Below are 16,327 nucleotides of genomic sequence, written 5' to 3'. Positions count from 1 at the left end.
AAAAAAAAATCAATTTTTAAATTAAAAAAATGTAACATAAAATTGGATTAAATAAATTTAAATTTTATTTAATAATTTCTTTTTAATTATAGTTCTATTGTCAAATAAAATTTTATTAGAAATTTGAAATTTGTATATCCTTACAAGTTTTATTAAAAAATTTAATAATATTAATTTTCTTTTATAAAAATTTGATTTGTTCGGCTAACCGAAATTTTTACATTAAAAATTAAAATCGAATCGAATTAACCGATATTTTAAATAACTTAAACTGAACTTCCGAATAAACCGAACCGATATTTCAAATTAATTCAGTTCGATCTGTTATTTTGATTTGAATTGAAATTTTGTTTCTCCATAGACTATAATTGATGTTTACCTATTACTTGTTGATATATTCTCTTTTAGTTTAAAAATAACTCAGATAATTTTTCTTTTATTCATTTCCTGATTTATCTAACTAGAAAAATTCAATAATCCCAAAATTTCCAACAAAGAATTATTTTTAAATTTCATAATTATTCAATATTTGGTTATCTTAACTAGAACATCCCAAGACAAGCTCAATAATAATGTTACATCAATAATTATCAAGCATTTCAATTAATTGATTATTATTCTAAAAATCCCCAACAATAGATTTTTAGAGTAAAAATTCAAAAGCCAAGCAATTTGGCTCCGATTTCGCCTTTTATTAAAATTGGGACGAGCTTCTAGAACCATCATACCTAGGAGAGATTCCAACAATATCTATCATCTACTTTAAAATGTAAAACCATCGTTAAATTTTTACAAGATTTAGTAGCTTATTTATCATTCACCATGCATCTATATTCAACTGAAAATAAATCCCCTCTTCATTTTACTTGGATGGAAGATCCAAAAATCTATTTCGGACACCCGTTGGATGCATTAGAAATTTTGTTGACGTAGGACCATATACATTGATTAAATTTTCTCACATCAATATCTTCCATTGGTCTACGCAGCGAATTTTCTCGCATGATTCAATGAATTTTCAAATAACAATGTAGAAACTAAAGCAAGTAGCAAAACCTGCTGCAATTATTTGACTTTCAAAGTCTTGCTAACAAGTAATCTCGATCAACAGCGGCATAATTTAAGACTCTACAGCAAAACCCTCACTCAGTTGCTTAGACTGTATCATTATTATTCAAAGTATTTCTTTAGCCTAATTCAAGCAAAGGTATGATAACACCTCCGTGTATCAAGAAACACTTGAAGAGTATACAAAATAGGCAAAAGACTCAAAATTGTGACAACATCTTGATAATAGGATAGAGTTTGGCTAGCTGCCGTTTAACTGCCACGAACAAATGCAATACCTTTTTCGATTGAACTTTTCAGTTCAGGCTTGAGAGCTTCTAGCCCTTGTTGCTCATAATCGGATAGTGGGCCCAAACCCAAGACTTCCTCCACACCATTCTTCCCGAGTCTCACCTGTTAATCCAATTATCAAAATTAAACACCCCTCAAATAGTAGCTCAACATTGTATATATGGTTTCAATCTTCTATAGCCAAGTTGCTTATTTAACCATTTAACGTTTATTTGGCATTTCAATTTAGATTTGAATAACATATTACACAGCATCCATGAATTGCAATTTTCAATATCGAACTTGTATAGATCAATACCGAACAGGGAAAAAGATTGGTTTAAATTCTCTCAATTTCAAGTAACAGATAAGAATAAATAAAAACTCCTAACTTTCTGCTTGCTCACCTTGGATGCAAAGAAAGGTAGCTCAGTCACAGTTGATTGTACAAAAGAACATTCCACGACATCTGGGACTCCATTGAGCCCCTTCAAACAAGCATCAGCAAATATGGCTCCTGCATAACTGCAAAAGAAAAAATGCAACTGTCAGAGAATTTTGATCAAATCGAGTTAGTCTCCATGACGTGAGTGAGATGCACATTCACCTATTACAGTTTTATCGTCCAGACATCTACAGCAAGCATTATTAACTCCTACTATTAAAATTCCAGGTTCATTGAGATATGTGATGAAACTATAGCAAATTCTTTAAGCAAAGCATAAAAATATAGGGACTTTACTGAGTATTAAGGAATTAAGTAATCACAATCCCGGGCAACTAAATAAGAGACCATTAGGTTAAAATGCAACACATTTACATTCCAAATTGCTGGTATAAAAATTATGATTTATGCCTTCAACCTCCCACCCAACCAAGATAAACTACTAAAAAACTGAAACAGAGGCCTTAGCTCCTCTCCCATTGCTATATCATTTGATACACACAAACACATACACCAAAAAATATCCACGCGATAAGATTTCATACTCATATCTGGTTGTAGTAGATGACACATTTAATATTCAAATTAAAGTTGCCAATTCTAACCGCCTGATGTATCATCCCCCAATGAAACATTTAAAGTTTGAATTTCTACTTGTTATCAAAGCATCAAAAAAATCAACAAACAGCAGGCTAAAGCACATTACTTACGCCATTGACAAAGTAGCTGAACCTTTTCCAGCCTTGGCCTCGACAACTTCAGTTCCACCATCTTGTGTTCGTTTTGTTAGAGCTGTAATGACTTCATCTGACAAATTTGCTTTCGGTGTTGCCTATTTTAAAACAACATTAAGTGTCACAGACACATGGCCTGCATTAATGAATTCCATATCTGGAAAAGTAAATGCATGAATTGGAGCAAGAAAAAATTCAGTGAAAATGCAGTACTTGTGAAAACAAGGGAAGAATGGTAATTCCAGCATGACCGCCAACAACAGGTACATTCACACCTGTCATTAAAGAGAAAAAGTTACAGGAATGCAACTTACAGATGAAAATCACAACTTAAAGCATGCAAACGCCACCTTGCCATTACCTGCCACATTGGCATTGGCTTTTCCAGCATAGAATGTCTTGGCTCTCACCACATCGAGGGTAGTAACACCAAACAGCCTCTTCTCATCATAAACTCCCTTGCTCTTGAATACCTCTGCGGCAATTGGGACAGTGGAATTCACAGGGTTGCTAATCATATTGACAAGAGCCTGAAGTTTCAACAAACCCGTGTCTATTATTCTCACAATTTAGTCGATCAGTAGCTAAAAAAATTCATTCCAAAATTAGAATATCTGGAAAGAAAAGACGCAATTAAAGCCATGGATTACATTGGGGCTGTACTTCGCAATGGCTTCACAAAGAGATTTAACAATGCCAGCGTTAATCTTGAAGAGGTCATCACGGGTCATGCCAGGCTTTCTGGGTACACCAGCTGGAATGATGACTATGTCCGAACCCTCGAGAGCCTTTCCTAGCTGCTCGTCTGACGCATACCCAACCACCTACACAGACAAGTAACAACACAAATCAGATATACAGTTAAACATTGAAGCAAATATGAGGAGAAAGAAAACAAAGCGACCAAAGTAGGCTATCGGCACACAAAAAAATAATGATGCCAGCCACAATTCTACAGACAAACTTACAATCAACAGAATCCTCACTAACCATATCAATATCATTGACATTCAAATTTGCTTTTGAGAGAAGAGAAGCAAGAAAATCAGATTAAAATTTGGCAATCACTTTTTATTTCTCCCATTCCCAAAATAATAGACTGGGAAGCCAGAAGTGACATGCACCAGCTTCTGTTTAAGGAGAGAACGTAAAGGATCCTACTTTCCATACAACTAGTTTTCATATAAAATGCAAAATTAACCACAACCACCATAACGTGGGGAAAAGGGCAAGCTTTTGGAAGTCCAAAATAGTCAAGCTAACAAGTAGTTAAGCAGACACCAATAGAGCTAAACAATAACAAAGGGGGAAATATATCATGTGACCAAACTAAATCATTGATATAGATCCAAACAGACAAAGTAAAATTGAAAACAAACAAGCACAAAAGAAGCTCAAAAAACCTAACACCAAAGAGCAAACAACAGAACAAAAAAAGACGAGAAATTAATGATTTCAGAATAAATGAGAAACAGATCCCTAGAAACCTCAGATCTGGTGTTGATATGGCTGACATCAGCGGCGACGCCAGGAGTCCCCGCGATATCGTAGAGAGCGAGCTTAGATACAAGAGGATTCAACTTCATCAAAAGAGATAGCGGCTGCCCGATCCCGCCAGCGGCTCCTAAAATGGTAACCTTTCGCTCCGGCGCCGACTCCGTTGAGAAGCCCCGTCGCAATACGCACGACGAAGCAGCGACTGTAGAGGTGCTTCTGTTCCTCCTGAGCGCAGATCTCAACATCGCGGCATTCATTTCTACTCGTTGAAAGCCGAAATCAAACTCTGTTTGTGAAACTGTAATAGCAATAGTGAGGTACTACTGTAGAAAAAAAAGGGTATTTATTTTATGGAAAAAAGAGAACTCGTCAGATTCGAGGCTCCTGGGCCAGGCCACCCTTTTTCTACCTTTATTTTTACGTTTTTTTCCCAATCTTTTTTGTGTGTTTCTTTTTTCTTTCTTTTTTTGGTTAATATTAATATATAAATAACAAGAAAATAAAATAATTAGGACGGCAAATTCAATAATTTTTAATGAAAAGTTTGTTTTTTTTTAACCTTTTAACATTTTGATTGATAAGAAAACACATTTCATCGAGAAAACATACACAAAATTTGATTATATCAGCGTCCAACAATTAAATTTTCTTCGAATAACATCTTTTGCGTATATAAACAAATGTTTTGTTTTCTAATAATACAATTTTCACAAGAAAATAGCGTGCTATTTTTTCTTTTTAACTTTCTTTCTTTCTTTCTTTCTTTTTTTTTTCAGGTTATTCATGATCGGTCAAGTGACAGTTTAGATGATGGTGTAGCAAGTGGAGAGACCTTTTATGGTCGACATTTGACATAATAAGATTCTCATTCTCGATTTTTTTTAAAAAAATTAACAATCTAAATGCTGAAAGTGTGTTTTAAATATATTTATTCGCTATATTATTTACAGATAGAGCGGTAGCAGATGATTTTTAAGTAATCGATTAAAAATAGTGAACAATCCGAGCAGAAGAAATTATCAAAGAAGAATAGAATAGCAGTTATATTTATTCTGTAATGCATCTGTATCTTGCCATGTCCTCATGTTCACCACTATAAAGATATGGGACCAAGGCATGGTGGCAGTGGGAGTGGGAGTGGGAGTGGGGGAAATAGAAATATCAGGCACCCAATGGTTGGTTGATCAAATTTTGCCATATATGACTACATATTAGGCCATAGACTTGAGAGGGCCAGACACAAAAAACCTAATATACACTTGACAGGGCCAGACACAAAAAACCTACACTCAGATGGTAGGCATCACAAAAATATTAATCCATTCACAGTTACCTGTTAGAGTGGAACAAAACATAATATCTTCTGCCAACAAGTCAACATATTTGCAAATCAAATAAGCATGTGTAAAACGAAAACGAGATCGAAAGGGAAGCCTGCAAAGCTTTCTTTTTATAAATGTCTTGTAGCATTAGAGAGGGTAACCAACTCTTGGACATTGCTTGTGTCACACGACACTTAAACATCTGTGGGAGCTTCAAACAGAGTAATATATAATGTTTAACTGATTTATCCAATACAACTAAAATCTTGATTAACTGACCTTGAAAAGTCAATAAGAGAAACGTGCTGCGCTTATTATTAGCAAGTGCCAGAACCCCCTTTCCCTGTCTGGGAAATTTATGGTTTTCGATTTTCTTTGCATTGCAGCCAACTCTAATACTGAATACACGCCGTTTTAGCAATGGGAATTCAATCCAACATCAGGTCTAGTAAACTGAATGCCTCGCGGCACACATAATAAGGTGCCTTGTGTAGCTCCCGTTTTCAGGAGTTTTGGGATCCATGATTTTGTCTGTAGACAACAAGTTGTTTGTGTGCTAATGAACAGGCATTGTAGCTTGCCCCTGTTGAGTTTTCTTCACCCATTCCAGAATACCGCCACAGTCCTCTCTTGTGATGAAATGCCTTCACACATGCAAACAACAAATTAGAACAACAAAGCTATATCACTGGTTAGTCTTGTATTGCTCATTCTCAGCAGCTTTATTTCAAAATAAGAAGTATAAGACATCCTGAAAAGGATACCGATTTTTGGTGCGATAAGCTTTTAAATCCTGGACTTCCCGATGATTTGAAACATCCTTCTTCATGCTAAGAGCTCGAGGTACGTTAAGATTCCCATTTTGGACATGATAAGCATCACAGATGAAGCTGAGCACATTTTCCTGCAACCATTGCTCATTTTGTTTTAAAAAAACTGTGCTACAGCCAACAGCAATTAGTAACGTGTTTAACAGTTCTAGGCCAAGCTCGATTCCAAAATTTTGGCACAACCAAGACCTTAAAGAATATTGGGGCAATTTACACTAATATGGTTAATATCTTCTTCCTGATGAAACTAAAGACTGCACATTTAATCTAAAACTAAATAATAGTAATGTAAAAACTCTGATAGCAAATTAATAACAATATTAAGTGCAAAATATATAAGATAACAGGATTTAGAAATAACATGTTAAACTATCTCCTTTCCAATGCCAACGATATCTAAGGTTAAAAACAACTCACCATGGGTTGTGAGGCATCAATCCACTGGTAGATGGGTTCGTTCCGGAACCATGTCAATTGTCTTTTTGCAAAATTTCTGCAAATTAATAATATTCACAATGAAATGATATGCAAGGATTCAAATAACGACTTTGCAAAATTCCAATCATTCAAATTAAACAAAATCCTATACTCAAATAGAAAATAGGTAGAATTACACGAGATGCCTCGCCAAATCAAATGATGCCTCAGAAACTCAACCAAAGAATTTCAAGCTAACGATCACAACGCGCGGTAAATGGTGAACAAGCAAAAATTTCCAGTAAATTATTTCTTGTGATGATAAATTCACTGCCAAAGAGCCATTATAATCCTTTCTCTTCGTTGATATTTGAATGAATAAAATAGCCACATTGCATTACCAATAATATTTTTGTACATACGACAAGACACGGGCAAATAAGCAATATAATTTTTTTCGTATACCTCCAATGGTTCACATCGAATTTCTTAAACATGTCGAAAAAGGTTTTAAGTTAGGTCTGTTCAAATTTGTCAAAGAAAAATAACCAAACTTGTAAATGAGCCTCGCCACAGGTTAATCGGCTAAAAATTAAGGTCAAGAACGAATTAAGCTGTATGCCAAACATGCTCTGAATTTTACAAGAGAACAACCAAACCTTCATTGGAGTAAGATTTCATGATTGATTAACCATGAAAAATTACCTAGATGCCTTTTGAAATTCAGATAAAAATGTATGGAAGTATCTGGAGGAACTCCAGCCCCCCTGTTCTCTGCACGCTAGCAGATACTCCATAGCCTGAAAATTTGAAAAATAGAAATTAAAATATTTCAGCCGCCTTTTACTGAATTCCAAGATCATAAAACAACATTCTGAAATTTAATAGATTAAGCCAGAGAAAATAAAACTTACTTGTCGATAACCTATAGCTCGAGTTGCAGAATTTGAATTTGGCATAAGGCCCAAATCAAGAAGCCACTTTGCCTCGGTCAAAATTCCACCATCTACCATGGCAAAAGACCAAAACAAAGAAAGCACCATCGCTTAAATATGTATCATTTCCTTACAAATATGTTAAATAAAGCAGTGAGGAGATAATAAGAACGTTATCAGCCACGTTATTCTTTACCTAAAAGCATATCTTCACACCGGAAATCAATAGATCGATAGAGATCCAGCCTATTTGTTGAAAGGAAAAAACATATAAAATCAAAGTCCAAGTCCTTCAATTTAGTATCGTGAAGTTCATCAGTCGACGAGTTTATCTCAAGTGCTTTCAAATCACTTGATTCAAACTTCTCCTTGAAAGAACTATAGGGCAATGGAAAGGATGACGAAGATGCACCACTTATCTACAGTAACAAAAAGAAAATTCCAGTGAGACTCGTGTATATCCAGAGCTAGAAATAGTCGCGCACCATCATGGTGGAAATGAAGAAGCACTAAGTGAAATTCTAAAGTATCTCTGTTTTATCATGAACAAAGCAAAAGGCAAGATGGCATAAACATGAGACACAGGTATCGTTCTGTCTCAATAAAACCATACAAAGTAGCTTAGTCTACACCGTACAAAAATATCATAGGAAGTAGTAAAATTAAACATAATGAAATCTTACAGGCAGTCCTACCTTGAGTATTTCAAGTCTCCGACGTAATCGATACCAATCATTTGCAGCTAAAGATTGAACACCTGTATCACCTGCTTTAACCACCAATTGCACGGCTGCATCCCAATCACCATCCCTTTGTAATCCTGAAAGTTCTGAATGCACTTCAGAGGCGATCTCTGGAGAGGCTTTCGGAACATTTGGTTTTCCATATATGAACCTTACAAATCGGGAATGAGTGATGTCTCTTCAATATTGTACTAGTCAGTTTTTACATGAATCTCAGAATCACATCAAGATAAGCATGGAAGATATCCCCAATCCCTGTTGAATACCGTCACCAATAACAAAGAAACAAATGGAAAACAGTATACAGAAACATTGGACATACCATCTCAAGTACAACCCTGTACCGCCTGAAACTATTGGAACACGGCCTTTGCTGAGAATTTCTTCTGTTATTTGCCTCGCATCCTCATAAAATTGTCCAACAGAATAATCTGGAAGTTGAAAGAATGATTTGTCAAAGATACAAGGAAAGTAACCATGGATAGTATTGGAGGCATATGTAAATCGGCCAGCAGGCATTTTATAAATCTGTTTTAGAGCTAGATTAAAGAGAAATGAAATGGAATTAAAATGTCAATTACAAGCTCCAGTTGGAGTTTGAATTAACAATGCCTTCAAGAAGTATATACTTTAATGTGATCCAAAGGAAAAAAAACAAATCCATAGAAACGAAAACAAAAGAATCACATAATACTAAAAATAAGTTTGCTATTGGGGAGATATTCCAGCAAATGTGATTCAGCCGGCCAAAAGGTTTGCACAGATGAAGAATGTTTTGCTTTGCAAAATTAAGTGCAAACATTGATATGTCTCTAATTTCAGCTCTGCACGGAAAATAGACTACTCCACGATCTTTTGTAACTTCTTATCATATGATTTCTCCAGATATATAAGCATAAAAGCGTATATCATAAATTTATAAACTATAAAATGCATAGAAGCTTGCCAATTTTGTCAATTACAGATAAAAAGTGGTTGCTATTTAAGGAACATGAGTTGCAATGATATAAAGCAACAATGGAATATTTTCTCACGGACATATACCAATGGTGCCGCATAATCAAGCAACTATTACCTTCAGACGGGTGCAATATGTCAATCAAATGATGTGGCACTTCCTGAAAAATATGTGAAGATTTCAGCATACCTATAACAGCAAACTAAAATCTACAGTGTGCATAAGATTATGAGTATGCATTCCTTGGTAAGAAGCTCATTTTTCTGCTTTGGTCAATGGTTAATGTAGTTCTAAGCTCTAAAGGTTTCTTTTGCAGCAATGAACCCGGTCTTTTGCCATTTATATAAGCCCAGCTAAGTGAACAGAATAGAATTGTCGTAGAAAATAGCAATCTTGAAAGCATGTAAAACAACATCGAACCACAATTATAAAAAATATTAAGCAACAAGCATGAGAATATCTAGAAATCGGAAATCGAAAGCTATACCCGTCTTTCACTAATAGAAGGTTTCGCTGAACCGATATCCAGACCTCTATACACCTGTTGCACATAACAACCACAAACAACTTCTCATTGAAAACAAAAGGCAAATCCATCACATTGACGTCATTATATCATGTATAGAGCCAAGAAAAACCTGGACAGAGTCCGCGCTGATTATTTCTCCATTGACTCTCTTGGCAAGTTCTAATGAGAGCCGGCTTTTTCCGGCTCCAGTTGGACCAGATATTACTATTACTTTCTGCCGCTGTTCTTTCTTCGTTTGAGCATCCGACGAGCAATGGACGGTACAGTGTCTGTTGATGTGGCGGCCGTGGAAACTAACAATGGAAGGTTGCCCGGTGGGGAAGAGGAGAGGCGGCTCCGCCACAAAGGGCAGGCGGAGGGAACNATTTATATGATTTAAACATTTATATAAATAATTATAATTAATATTTAAACAATATAAAAATAATTATTTATCAAAAATAAAAATAATAAGATTAATATTAAAAATATTGCTGGTTCCTTGAAATGAAAAGGTCGCAGGTGCATATCCACTGCTAATTTTCTGCAGCATATGACCCATAATTGCTTTCGGTGTTCTCCCTGTCAATGATCGCTCCCACCTACTTGCTCAATTCAAGATGCTATCTTTTCCCTCGTAAGCTCTCCTCAGTCCCTCTATCTTGTGTTTTGCTGTGTAGTTGCTTGAATTTTTTTTGTGAAGACTGGTTGTAAATTCCTTTTTTTGGGAATTGGGCCGTTCGAGTTGGAGCTTTCAACTTTGAATCCGGATTATCACGGGCTGTTGGAAGATATATGCTTGCTGTTTCTTCTGCTGTTAGTTTTCGCAATGCTGTTAGTTTTTACTCATGAGGTTTAATAATGAATTGTGTCTTGCGTATGTCCATCTCCTCCATCCTTTACTTGAAATACATACAGTGGAGTAGGTAATGGATGGGTTACTTGGGGAAGACTGAGTGCGGAAATAACACAAGAATCTGCTGCCTTATTGCTCGAGGTTTTGTCTTGCAATTTTGGTATCAGGGATGATTTTATAGTTTCTTTGTGCCTGTAATGTCATAGTTCTTTGCTTGATACACTTTGAAATTTGAATCCGGAGCTATTATGTGACTTCGTAATGCTTGGTTTGTGCAACTTGGCTTTCATGAATTAGTTGTGCCCTTGAACCTATAGATAAGATTGTGGACGACTGTTAAATGGTTATGTTCTTGGTGGCAAAATATCGATGGTGTTTTAATGGGATTACTTCCAGGAAACTTTTTGCTTCTCGACTTCCAATGAATCGCGTGCCTAGACCTCATCCATCACCCAATTTTTTTACTGTTACTGGACACAAGACTTATTGGGCTTTTGGTGACTATCTTGTTAAGATCATATCTCCGGTCGTTGTTCACCGTATTTGTTCCTATATGGAACCATGCTACTGTAAAGAAATGCCCAAGAGCATTTGGCCAGTGGACACGTCTCATGTGGTAAAATATTATAAAGGTCAAGTTACAAACAGTCATCAGCAAATACTGGGGAATGTCAACTCCGAGGATGATAATGAAGTTCACAGAAGAAGCCACGCAAACAAGGGGAGAGTTCCATGGAACAAAGGACGAAGACACAGTGAAGGTAATCTCTGTTGCAGTTTAATTGCGTGAAAAAGCTAATTTGATAAGTCTTACCATACTCTTGCAGAGACTCGACAGAAAATTAGACAGAGAACTAAGGAAGCCTTGAAAGACCCCAAGGTGAAGTCATGTAAGAATCAGTCATGTTTGAAATTAACAAGGAACAGCTCAAATTGATTTGTCTTAACTTTATGAAACCATGCTGTTATCAAATGTAAATTGCTTTGATACCTCTTTCACTTCCCTGATGCCCTTGGTTCTGAATTTTACAGGTTAGAAAGAAGATGTCTGAATGTCCTCGTTCTCTCAGGTGATGCCATGGTTTTTTACTTTCATTTTTCACCTTGTATAAACAAATTTCCCTTCACAGAGTATATCAACTTTGTAGTGTGATGTCACACGAATACGCTCTCCTTTACGATAGCTTTGATGATAATACTTGATCAAACACCTAACATCATCCTGGAAGTTACCTTATACCTTTATTGACGAATCACGATTCTTCTGGCAGTAATCAGACCAAGGAGAGGATACGAGCATCACTCACAAAGCTATGGGGGAAACGCTTACAGTGGAAAAGGTCAAGAGAGAAATTCTTGCAATCATGGGCAGAAAGCATCGCAACTGCAGCTAAGATGGGTGGGAGTGACCAACAAGAACTGGATTGGGACAGCTATGACAAATTTACCAGAGAAATGACCACTCAACAACTTCGTCATGCTGAGGAAATAACAAAGGCTAAAGAGATAGCCCGCATACAAGCAGAGAGGGCAGCACAAGTAAAGGCGGAAAAGATGGCTAAAATCGCCGAGAGAAGAAGAGAGCGGGAAGAAAATGCAAGTGTCAAAGGAGAATCAGTTAAAAAGAGAAACAAAAGATCAAAAGAAGAAAAAGAAAAGTTGGCTGAATTTCAGGAGGTTAAACTCAGGGAAAGGCTGATGAAGGTAGGCCAATCGATTTCCGTTGTTAATATTGTGCTGCTATTATTGTTTGTAGTTTGAAAAGATGAACATGATCAAATTTTGTTTGCCAAGTCTGATACATACAGATGATCGCCATGATCTGCTGAACCCATTTAAATATCTAATAAGTATGTGTAGTTTGCCAATATAAATTAGGAAATTAAACAAAATCGTGTAACAGCAGATCTTAAGAGGTATAAGTTATTGCCTTGAGAGGGTTTTCTACACCTGTCTTTGATTTGTACCTATATTTTGAACTATCTCGGTAGTTTTTCATTCCATTCTGGTGATGTAAACAGATTCACAGAAAGAAGTCTATCCTTAATCAAGCAATCGATCAACGACAAAGATCATGGGAGAAATTTGATTTGGAGTTTATCAAGGGAGAAAATTTGCCAAAGGAAGTTACCTTGGCAGATCAGATTCGGTTCGCTAAGGACAGAAGAGCCAATCAACAGCTGCTCAACTAGCCTTGAAATGTCATCTTGGGGACAAATTGAATAGAAGCTTAGACTGATTATCTGTAGCTCAAGGCAGTCGCACTGCTGTTTATGGGGATGCATGCATTTTACCCAGTCTCATTTATTGGGGATTATATGTTGTATTGGGTTGATTGCTTGAAGATTAATTTCGGCTGGGTTTTCATTCCCCTGTTTCCTGCACCATATTTTCAGTTACCTTGTTTGATTATTGTTTTGTGAGAGCTTCTTGAGTAAGAAGAATCGTGACAGAATTATGGTGAAGAACATTGTTAAGGATGTTGTTTGCATTGTAAAATGAAAAAGGTTTAAGAATGCTTGTACGTCATAAATTTTTTTTTTCAGTACATCGAATGTATGGAACATTTTTTACATAGAAAAAAATAGGTAATAAAAAAAATGTTTCAAAATTTCCTATATATACAAACTCGAACTATAACGTAATACTCAGAATGTTTATTCAACTGATTCCTGTTATTATAAACGAATTGTTTCGACGTGCGGACCACATTTTCTTTACTGGTTCAATAAATGGAGGCATCCCTCTTTCATGGATTTGGATGGGGCACAACAGCACAAGAGACATGGAAGCCTAAATCCCACACCCACGTGTATAAAAAGTAAAAATGTGAGGTTTACCGATAATGTTATACAGTGTATTCAGACTAAAAGACATCAAGATTCCAAATAACTAAACCGTGAAACTACTAGCATTTGCACATTGGACTAAACTACAAGCACATCGATAACCAACCAAATAACATTCTACAGCCGAGATCTCAGAATTGTGATGGATGTCATTATTATTATATACATATCTTGGCAATTTGATTGCGAAGAGAAATCTCTCTCAGGCACATTCTGGTTCTGGTGGGCACTTTCGCACTCTGATTGTGTCCTTGACCAGGCCCCACGTTAGGAGTATGACTGTTCTGATATTGTCCCATCACACGTCTCACATTGGATTTTGTCACGGACCAGGACTCTAGTTTGGAGAATGACTGTTCTGACATTGTCCCGGAACAGGTCCCAAGTTAGGATTTTGTCAAGGAACAGGCCTCATGATAGGATTTTGTCCTGGACCTGGACTAATGTTCGGATATTGTCCAGGATTGGAGGTCCCATTTGTCCCGGACTCGGAAGGCCCATGTTTGAAGCGTAGCTGTTGGGATTTGGTATTGGTCCAGGCACACTGTTTGGACCAAAGCTGTTCTGACTCGGTCCAGGACCAGATTGATAGGGCATTCCTCGACTGTTTGGCGCATTGCCATGCTGGTTTGAGGCATTGTTGGGCACATCTCCAGCATTTGGTGGATAATTTCCTGAGTTGCTTGATGACATATTGCCCCCATACCTTGACTGTCCTCCCATGTTGTTATGTTGCTGATGCATGTTGGGTTGCATTGCTCCTGTGTTAGGCACATTCGGATTGGCTCCATGGTTCTGATTGTTCATTTGCACATCTCTTCTTCTCTCAAAATTTCTAGATCTGTCAAAGTTGCGAGGTCTGTCATTGCGTCTGTTCCTCTCATTTGCCCTGGCATTGTTCCTCACCCATTCCTCGTGATACTTAGGGTCGTATGGAACAGCCTGCCCATTGATAAAAGGCTCCCCTGCAATAAGAAAACTCGGAATATGAGAGTTAACTGTCCCTTCTGACCAAGCAGCAGCATGTAAAGGTAAATAGGATATATAATGAACAATATAACCAACGATGTATGGGAAAATATGCGGTAGTTACGAACATTCCGAATTCAAAACTAGTTCCACTTCAGAAATCAAAGCATATTTCATAGTTGCACTTTATATGTAACAGTGCATGTGCAAATTGAATAAAGTGACAGATTAGAACGACAAAATGGTCATGTCACATAGATAACACAGAAGTCAACAAAACAGACAGGGCATTGTGGTGCAATCAATTTACCATACAACTCCATACCACCATAATCCTTTTTTCTCACATCCAAGTAAGAATCAGGAAGCACCCATCGGACTTTTGGCAGTTCTGCACTAAAAGGGATTTAAATCAGACAAAAAATCCAGAACTCAAAACCTTGTCGGAAAACAGCGATGACAAAAACCCATTAACCTTTTAACTTGTAAGAAAGTTCTTCCGAGACAAGGGCTCCAAAGGCAAAGTAATGCCTAGTAGAGACTGAATATATTTTCATCCTTGCTTCTTCCTCGCTGTCAATACCAAAAACACAAAAATTTCACTCATTTGCCAATGCAAAAAAAAAACCAAGCACTGGAATCAGTCGTAAACATTTGGTTTCAAAAAGTATAACCATTCTTCTCATATCAGAGACGCAACCAACAACTTTTTACCATGAAAAATAGATATAAGTCAGTCATTCACCTTATTAACCATTTAATTGGAAGTTCGAAACGCAAGCTTCATTAATTTCAGCATTCTCTTAAAAAAAAAAAAACAGACCAACTAGAGGCGGAACTGAAGTTTCCAAGCCCCATATCTTACAAGGACCTTCTACCATCGAATTTGTCATCCTATGCACCAGACTTAAATCAACAAACATACAAGCGCATGTTTTTAATTTTTTTTTTTTTTTTTTGGTTTCCAATTAAACTGTTTTGGTTCGTTTAATACCATATCACATTAATCAAAAGGGAAACTCTTTTTGATCGTTTAATACCATATCCCATCCATCAAAAAACAAATCGTGGCAACAATCTTCTTGATGCATCCACTTTCCTAAACATTACACGAATACTCCCACCAATAACTACATGACAAATCATCAATCTAAGCGGTACACACAAACACGATGATTCACACAAACTTAAAGCAAAAGTAACAAATTATAACCAAAAATACAAACCTTCCCACAACCACAGCTAAAGTTTTGATGTAACTATCTATGATTTCATCTCTGGTCGGCTCATTCTCCGGCTTTTCCATGACCACGAGCCAATGCTCGAAATCGCAACCGTCGAGCAGAATCGTCTCCTTCGGTGGACATTTAGACCAATTGGGGTTTGGATCATTAAGCGACGAAGCCGTCTGTCGACTCGCAAAAGCTCTGGTAGACAACGCTGGTGCGAGGCTGCGAGAATTGGAAGAGAAATCAGTGGCAACAAGAGGGCGAATGCGGAAGAGGAATGGAGAAGAATTGGGAAAAACGGCCGAGGGTGCGGTGGTGTGTGAGCGAGAGTGCGTGGAGAATGGATTTTGCTTTGTGATGGCGTGTAGAGAGCGAGTGAGATAACGAGTCGCCATTTTCCGGATGTTCTTATGCGTTAGTTAAACTAGCAGTTATTGGAAGTCCAGCTGATGGACAATGCGGGTTTTCATATGGCTCAAGTGGTCTGTAATTTGCTTCAACCCCCCTGGGAAATAAGATATTATTAAACCGCCCCCCTTACAAGAGTAGCCCGTTGGAAATATCATTGATATAGATTATATATTCAAATAAATATTATTTTTAGCGATCCATTTTATTGTTTATATGCTTTGTCGTGGATTTGGTTTTTAAAATTGTGTTTCTTGTAGATTCAGAAGAATGTTATTATTGTTCGAAG

At 36.8% G+C, this 16,327-nt stretch overlaps 4 protein-coding genes across 6 annotated transcripts; 1 reads left to right on the top strand and 3 right to left on the bottom strand.

Moving 5' to 3' along the window:
* Positions 1 to 1,033: 1,033 nt before the first annotated feature.
* Positions 1,034 to 4,362, bottom strand: LOC140969708 (malate dehydrogenase, mitochondrial-like). Its single transcript, XM_073431143.1, has 7 exons — positions 4,005 to 4,362; positions 3,168 to 3,341; positions 2,879 to 3,047; positions 2,731 to 2,792; positions 2,494 to 2,615; positions 1,746 to 1,863; positions 1,034 to 1,461 (listed from the first exon to the last, which is right to left on the bottom strand). The coding sequence occupies exons 1-7, from the start codon at positions 4,269 to 4,271 to the stop codon at positions 1,321 to 1,323; spliced, it is 1,053 nt and encodes a 350-aa protein (XP_073287244.1). The 5' UTR covers positions 4,272 to 4,362; the 3' UTR covers positions 1,034 to 1,320.
* Positions 4,363 to 5,435: 1,073 nt separating this feature from the next.
* Positions 5,436 to 10,106, bottom strand: LOC140969688 (tRNA dimethylallyltransferase 9; the record flags this gene model as incomplete). The annotated part of the gene is made up of 11 exons (XM_073431113.1): positions 5,436 to 5,980; positions 6,101 to 6,240; positions 6,584 to 6,659; positions 7,289 to 7,383; positions 7,498 to 7,589; positions 7,715 to 7,937; positions 8,214 to 8,412; positions 8,584 to 8,692; positions 9,337 to 9,379; positions 9,707 to 9,760; positions 9,858 to 10,106. Coding segments are annotated over 11 exons (1,368 nt in total), but the record flags the coding sequence as incomplete, so codon positions are not given.
* A 112-nt stretch (positions 10,107 to 10,218) lies between these two features.
* LOC140969714 (uncharacterized) lies at positions 10,219 to 13,099 on the top strand. Its single transcript, XM_073431149.1, has 6 exons — positions 10,219 to 10,364; positions 10,980 to 11,344; positions 11,411 to 11,463; positions 11,616 to 11,653; positions 11,855 to 12,287; positions 12,605 to 13,099. The coding sequence occupies exons 1-6, from the start codon at positions 10,348 to 10,350 to the stop codon at positions 12,773 to 12,775; spliced, it is 1,077 nt and encodes a 358-aa protein (XP_073287250.1). The 5' UTR covers positions 10,219 to 10,347; the 3' UTR covers positions 12,776 to 13,099.
* A 621-nt stretch (positions 13,100 to 13,720) lies between these two features.
* LOC140969683 (multiple organellar RNA editing factor 8, chloroplastic/mitochondrial-like) lies at positions 13,721 to 16,107 on the bottom strand. Of its 3 annotated transcripts, none has more exons than XM_073431108.1 (4): positions 15,628 to 16,107; positions 14,877 to 14,974; positions 14,712 to 14,792; positions 13,721 to 14,397 (listed from the first exon to the last, which is right to left on the bottom strand). In XM_073431108.1, the coding sequence occupies exons 1-4, from the start codon at positions 16,023 to 16,025 to the stop codon at positions 13,844 to 13,846; spliced, it is 1,131 nt and encodes a 376-aa protein (XP_073287209.1). In that variant the 5' UTR covers positions 16,026 to 16,107; the 3' UTR covers positions 13,721 to 13,843. The 3 variants fall into 3 exon arrangements, with proteins under 3 accessions (XP_073287209.1, XP_073287210.1, XP_073287211.1); XM_073431109.1 differs by having other exon boundaries at positions 14,727 to 14,792; positions 15,628 to 16,105; XM_073431110.1 differs by lacking the exon at positions 14,712 to 14,792.
* Between the last annotated feature and the right edge of the window lie 220 nt (positions 16,108 to 16,327).

The sequence above is a fragment of the Primulina huaijiensis genome, unplaced genomic scaffold, assembly GCF_012295235.1.
Source record: "Primulina huaijiensis isolate GDHJ02 unplaced genomic scaffold, ASM1229523v2 scaffold42537, whole genome shotgun sequence".
NCBI classification, from domain to species: domain Eukaryota; kingdom Viridiplantae; phylum Streptophyta; class Magnoliopsida; order Lamiales; family Gesneriaceae; genus Primulina; species Primulina huaijiensis.
Note: the sequence above shows the minus strand (reverse complement) of the source record. Positions and strands in the feature narration are given on the sequence as shown.

Coding starts and splice junctions, on each gene's coding strand:
- LOC140969708 (XM_073431143.1), bottom strand. CDS start 4,271: ATGAATGCCGCGATGTTGAGATCTGCGCTCAGGAGGAACAGAAGCACC. Junction 3,342..4,004: donor ATATCAACACCAGATCTGAG/GTTTCTAGGGAT, acceptor TTGTCTGTGTAG/GTGGTTGGGTATGCGTCAGA. Junction 2,616..2,730: donor TTCTTCCCTTGTTTTCACAA/GTACTGCATTTT, acceptor GTTTTAAAATAG/GCAACACCGAAAGCAAATTT.
- LOC140969714 (XM_073431149.1), top strand. Junction 11,345..11,410: donor AGGACGAAGACACAGTGAAG/GTAATCTCTGTT, acceptor ATACTCTTGCAG/AGACTCGACAGAAAATTAGA. Junction 11,464..11,615: donor AAGCCTTGAAAGACCCCAAG/GTGAAGTCATGT, acceptor TGAATTTTACAG/GTTAGAAAGAAGATGTCTGA.
- LOC140969683 (XM_073431108.1), bottom strand. CDS start 16,025: ATGGCGACTCGTTATCTCACTCGCTCTCTACACGCCATCACAAAGCAA. Junction 14,975..15,627: donor TTAGCTGTGGTTGTGGGAAG/GTTTGTATTTTT, acceptor TGGTATTGACAG/CGAGGAAGAAGCAAGGATGA. Junction 14,793..14,876: donor ACTTTCTTACAAGTTAAAAG/GTTAATGGGTTT, acceptor CTTTTAGTGCAG/AACTGCCAAAAGTCCGATGG.